General features: G+C 36.4%; 1 protein-coding gene across 4 annotated transcripts in view; it reads right to left on the minus strand.

Moving 5' to 3' along the window:
* Nucleotides 1-5,337, minus strand: part of EPHA7 (EPH receptor A7) — a 136,500-nt gene extending 131,163 nt beyond the window's left edge. For all 4 annotated transcript variants that reach the window (XM_075202792.1, XM_075202790.1, XM_075202791.1 and 1 more), the window contains exons 1-2: nucleotides 4,994-5,337; nucleotides 1,802-1,866 (exon numbers count right to left, since the gene is read on the minus strand). In XM_075202792.1, the coding sequence (XP_075058893.1) occupies nucleotides 1,802-1,866; nucleotides 4,994-5,087 (159 nt within the window). In that variant the 5' untranslated portion in view covers nucleotides 5,088-5,337. The remainder of the gene's footprint in view (nucleotides 1-1,801; nucleotides 1,867-4,993) is intronic.
* Nucleotides 5,338-6,420: the final 1,083 nt, after the last annotated feature.

A 6,420-nucleotide genomic window follows, 5' to 3' on the forward strand; every position in this document is an offset into this window, starting at 1 on the left:
GGAAAGTGTTTTTATACTGGTGAAATCTATATGAATATAATATGGATATCATCTACAAACCCTGTGTACAGCACACAAAGGTGACTTTCCAATATACACCCCAAAACTAAGATTGCATTTAAAAAGAAAGAATGTGTTTGGGCCTTCCTACCACAATTTGCCATGGCCACAATCCCCTATTAGTCAAGACAATCACATTAACAAGCATTCGATTGCAAATTGTCTTCATTAATAAGGCATTTTTTATTTTGCATACAATAAATTGAAAGATAATGAAAGAAACAGCTTTTGGAAGTTATTTATTATATATTATATTATTTGTTACTAGTTATGTTGCAGTTAATTGTTCATGTTTCTTCTACTTGTCTTTTCTTTTAGAAACAAATGTCAATGTTTCTAAATACAGAGTTGCACGTGTTCTGATTATGAAAATGTATTAAAAAATAACTGGCATATAGACATGCTATTGGTAATCCAACATTTTCTTTTTTAAGGAAAAAACATCATTGCCTACTTCAGCCCTTGCTTTTCAGTGTAATTTATTTCAGATATGATAGTTATCACTTTAACTGATTGAGCTTGGAACCAGTCTAAAATTGTAATAACAATTTTGTGAACAGGTAGCCATAAGAACAAATATGTTTAAAAAAAAAATAATTGGTACCAATTTGCAGAACACTCAGTAATTCCTTTGTAATTAAATTAAATTATAGTAAATCCAGGAATAATGTCTAATTACACATTATTATAGATTTATTTTTCAGCAATAATATATTAAATGTATTAGCTAAAAAAACATTATTATAGATTTATTTATCAGCAGTACTATAATAAATGTAATTGTCAAATAAATTACCAGTTCACATGTGCTATTATTCCAAACTTTTTTTTGAGCTGAGGTATTCTAGCAGATTTAAATATTGATGAATCGACCACTACAGTAAAAATCCACATAGTACAGGTTTATGAAGATCTACATTTTAATGGATTTCACCTTATTAGACAATGCTAACTTTTTTTTACGATAAAGAGAAAAAATATTTATAAATACTATGTTTTCATATAGATGCTAAACGTGTCTAAAAATATGAGATGAGCTCCACTTTCAATATGCAAGAACCTAGGGGATAGATTATATATATATATATATATATATATATATATATATATATATATATATATATATATATATATATATAAATATATATATATATATATATATATAAATATATATATATATATATATATATATATATATATATATATATATATATATATATATACATATAAATATAAATATAATATTACTTATGTCAATTGTTAGGTTCCAACAATCAATGTTGACGCGTCCCTTGGAGATAACAATATCTGATAGGTAATCCTCTGTTCCTTAGTAATTATTTCCTAAAGTACTGAAGTACTGAACCGCTACATCAAAAGTATGTTAATGTGCGATGCGGTGCCCTGTGAAAGCCATCTATAATGCATGAATGACAATTCAGTTTGTGGACTTAAACAGGACATGCAGAGTTACTGCAAAACTAGGAAAACGTATATACAAGTTTTTTTAGTTTTTAGAAATAGTCTAAGTATTAATTATTTGCTAATCCCATTTCAATAAAGATTTTTAACAATACTAGGTTCATTCCTATCTTTTGCAGGTGGTAAATTGTATAAACCCTAAATCCTTTGCTATTATGTTCTTAGACCATTCTGAAGTTCCTAAACCAATCTTCAGCTTGCTTACAGCGTGCCGAGCATGAAATCCAGCTTTCTCATGGAATGGTTTGGAAAATCTTACCCCACTGGACGGAGAAGAGATCCATTCCAATTCTGTCTGTTGTGCTTTGGAATCCAGCAATATAACTGTAAGACAAGTTATCATAACAATTACTATTATCATTTATCAATGTTTAAACCAAGCTTAGTGTTTCTAGCCAAACAAAATAAAGATATTAACACCTTTTACAAACAAAAAAAGATCCAAACATATAGCAAAAGGAATTTTGTACAAAATATTTTGGGAGATACTCCTGAAAACTCATACATTATATTTTATTACACGAGTTATATTTATTTCTACAAAAAAATATGCACAGTAAAGGCTAATAAACATGATGATTGCAATCAAAACTTTTTATGGAAACCAACTAAGGATGCAATTATCATGGTGTCTCGATTGGAATGAAAAACAATTCTACTGTAATGTGGTATTGGGCCTTTCCCTACTAACATTGTTAATATACACATGTCCACATAACGTATCCAAGAAAATAATGACCTGCTAGATATGAATTTATGATTTTTTAAATAATTCTTTTTTGTACAGAATAAAGTTTGTGTTGAAATACATTTTTTATTCATTTAAATTTGTGAACAGATGTTTAACATAATGTTTACATTACCACATTTTTATTGTCTATCTTTTTAAGCAGTGGCTTTAAGACAGTCACAATCACACCCTCAAAATGTTTGTCTTTGAATGTGATTTCTAAATACTAAACTGTGACCCAGGTATGTATTCACGTAATATGCAATCTCTATAGTCTACATTATTTGAGATAAGAGAACGAAGCTCTGAGCAAAACACAACCTCTGAGCTGATAAAAAAATAGTGAGATGTACTTTAGGTGCTACTGACAGATAGCAATATCCTACTACATCTAGTCATATTCCCTGGAAAAAAAAACACACCACACAGAGAGCTAAAGCACACTGAAGCCTTGTATGGGAAATTGAAGCTGACATTCTTCAAGATCACACTATTATCTCCCTTACATTCATTATTTCAAAGCTCACACTTTTGTTGTCTAATAACAAATGTTTCTAGTCAGAGATCCTTGCATGACCAGACTGTATATTATCACATGGAAAGGCCTAAATACCTGAAATGTTCTTTGTTTATAAGGGTCTAAGCTAGGCAATAAACATACCTAAAAACAAGTTGTGCTATGTTACTATGTTCTGGCCAATATAAGCACTACAATGACCTGCAATAAAACAACCACCACCATATGTATGTCTAGCACATTACATTATGTATTTATATGGTATCTGTATAGCATGTTTGATGTTGTGTTAAAACCAGGACTGTTCGCTATACTTGGTTTTTAGTATTTCAATATGAAACGCTGTATCATATTATCAATGTAAAGGGAAAAAATCTTACAAGAAAAATAGTATTAGCATCAGTATGTGTAAGTGTTTCCTTAAAAAAATGACTCAAATAAACACATCATTATTTAATCTTTAAACTCCATTAAATATATTTTATGTTGTTCCACAATGAAGTTGGATAGCCATGTTGAAGCTTAGCATGTGTGTCAGTATTACACCACAGCACAGATTTCTACATCACTTACTGATTGTAATGGTTCTACAATGAGACGTGTGGATTCAAGCAGAAGGAAAAGAAATAGATATGTTTTGCCTCCAAGCACTGGAGACTGATCTTTCTCCTCAAATCCAAATTCCCAGGGCTACCACTATAAACCTGCTCCAGGAAAGGCAGCAGTCTCTCCTTATCTCATGTTGGATGAGCTTTTTGTGTCCTATTTGGCTGGATCATTCACTGCTGATACTGAGCTGTGATTTGCATAATACATTCAAACGATTCTGGAGGCAATGTTCCTTCTGCAATCCTCTGATATACCTAGATGCTTTCCCATATAATGTGCCCAAGTGTTAAAGCATGACCTCTGCATTGTGCTTGTAACTTGCCTGAAAGTTTAATCAACACTCCCCCACTACCTTCAGCATCATCTCTACCATGTCATCTCATTGTCATGGCTCTCATTTCATTGCATCCCAAAAATGTCATAAGAGATTATCTCTCACTATAATAAAATATTTCTACTGGCAAACGTTATCCAAAAGGAAAAAGCAATTAGGTATTGCGGATAATTGCTCCAGTGATTTAAGCCCCATATATTCTAAGCTTAATGTATAGGCATATGCGTGTATATATATGTGGGGATAGATAGATAGATAGATAGATAGATAGATAGATAGATAGATAGATAGATAGACAGACAGACATGGAGAGATTGAAGTGTAAATTTAAAAGTATTGGTTTAGAAAATGTTAGTGAATAGAGTTTGAAGTTTTACAATCAAAACAGTAGGAAAAGTGGTGGTCTAACATTATATATATATATATATATATATACTTCCTACTTAAATTATCGAGTTATTAGAAGTCACTAAGGAGTTTTGTGACTATATAGGAGCACAAGGCTGAAGACTGAGTGTTGTTACATAGTAGACACTAGTATCTGCAATAATTTGCAGTAGGGGTACTTATGTATATATACACACTGCACATACTTACATGTGTATGTATATTATAGTATTAATTTAAACTGCTATGAAAATGTCCTGGTGGTGATCTGGTCCAGCAGTCATTGTGTGCAGTGTCCTGACAAGAGGGGACAAGGTTATGAGTGTAGGGGTGACAGCAAGTTCTGCTCTGTCTGACTGCTGGTCACTATGCTCCTTCTACAGGCATTACTTGGAACTTTACCTCTCAACAAACACACAAGCTTCGGATAAACCACTGGAATGTCACAGTCTGAGCTCACCTCTCCTTTGTATCCTCATTCTCTGCTAATCAAAATATCCAACAAACTCCACTAAACCTCTGTCAGCTCTGGACAGTGTAACAAACACAATACTACAATGGAAAACAAAAACTCCAAAATCAAGTGTCAAACTAAACAGAAGTGTGCTGCTGCTGATCTCATGTCTACTAATCCCCAGGAGGGAAATTATAAATAAAGATCATTCTGATTATAACGGAACAACAGACTCCTCTAGGGACAGCCCTAAACATAGATGTGGCGCTTTCTTGCCATGACGTGCAGACAGAGTTTCTCCACAATAGAGCAAACTCTTTAACTCTCCGTGTTCCTGACAATTGTCCACCATCCGCCCTCCGGGGGGTGCATTAAGGGAAACTTGGTCCTGCCACCCCCAAGTGCTCTATACTGTCTTACCTTCCTTCGCAGTCTGTGCCTTCCCGTTGTGTGCAACAAATAAAATACAGAAGCATAACGTAATCCAAGAGGGGCACCAGACACGAAGAACCATGGTGCATTGAACGAATGTGGACAGTACTTGAAATTCAAAGTCTTCTAGATGTGCTTTAAGTTACTGAAGACGTGGATGAGGGGTGATAATAGCTGCTGGTGTCCTTCCTGTATTACTCTCATGTGTTCATGCAGAAGTTATACATTCCTGTGCAGTCCTGGATGCTCGTCCCTTGTGCAGCTTCTCCAGCAATATGCTGAGCACCAGCCTGCCAGCCTCTGACTGCAGCCCGGCCGCTGCCTCCACACTCCAATAATATCAATTAGGAGTCAAGGGGGGCGGGAACACAGCAGGAGCAAGCATCGGGGAGACGGACAGCCTCCCGCAGCCTATCACAGCCCGGGAGGAGTCTTACAGCCAGCCAATGGCGGCACAGAAAGGGACAGGAGTCTGGTAGGTCACCAATTAAAGCATGGCTCAGGATGGTCCATGGCTCGCTCACTCTGTCACTCTTGACCGGTGAGCAGCAGCCGGTATGTCAGCGAGTGGTCCCGATGTGTATAGGGGTTGGGGGGTAATGGGCATCACCCACCCTGGCTCTAGCTATTTACAAGGCAAATACACACGTGTAAAAGCATCCCAGCTCTCATATTGACTCAGTAAAGCGCCTGGCAGCAGTACCTGGCCCGGGAAGTGATAGATGATGGCCGTATGGCTGTCAGTCACTCGGGTCTATCTGCTGTCAGGAGTACTAGGACGTGTCTATGAGCCAGAGAGAGAGAGAGAGCCGTCGCCGCGCTCGGCTGGCTCAGTAACTGATGAGGTGTTACTATCCCATTCACTCGACAGCCCAATAAAACAATTGAAGTGCCACCGTGTAATGGCCAAGGAAGAACTCCCATCCATCCTGTGTTGTAGCAGCAGCGCACAGCCATAAACATGTAAGCCCCTTTATTGGAGGCAATGAGCTGTGTCGGCTGCAGGCTGTATAACACCTCCGGAGGAGCTGCTGCTGGATCACAGTACAGGCGATTTACAAATCAATTTCTCCACAAAGATATGAAAACGGATCAGTAACTCCGTGAGAATTTGACAAGAAACATATCTGAAGACTATTTTTCTCCGGGCACAGCACCTCCCAAAGTTACTGATAGGGCGCTTATGTTTCATTATTACTTATAGTGCTAAGATGTGAATGAAAGGATTAATACATAAATGCACGGCTAATGGCAATGATTGATAGGCGCACAATGTAAAGAAAGAAGGACATTGGAACTTCTCTGCAATACATAATGAAGTTTGGTGAGGCCGCTCATTATGTGAGGCTGCATTCTTGTAAAGTGCAGCAATGGGTATCTGGTTGCTATGTCACTCGAGTGCTCTCAGCAAACTG

Source organism: Mixophyes fleayi, chromosome 3, assembly GCF_038048845.1.
Source record: "Mixophyes fleayi isolate aMixFle1 chromosome 3, aMixFle1.hap1, whole genome shotgun sequence".
In the NCBI taxonomy this organism is placed as follows: domain Eukaryota; kingdom Metazoa; phylum Chordata; class Amphibia; order Anura; family Limnodynastidae; genus Mixophyes; species Mixophyes fleayi.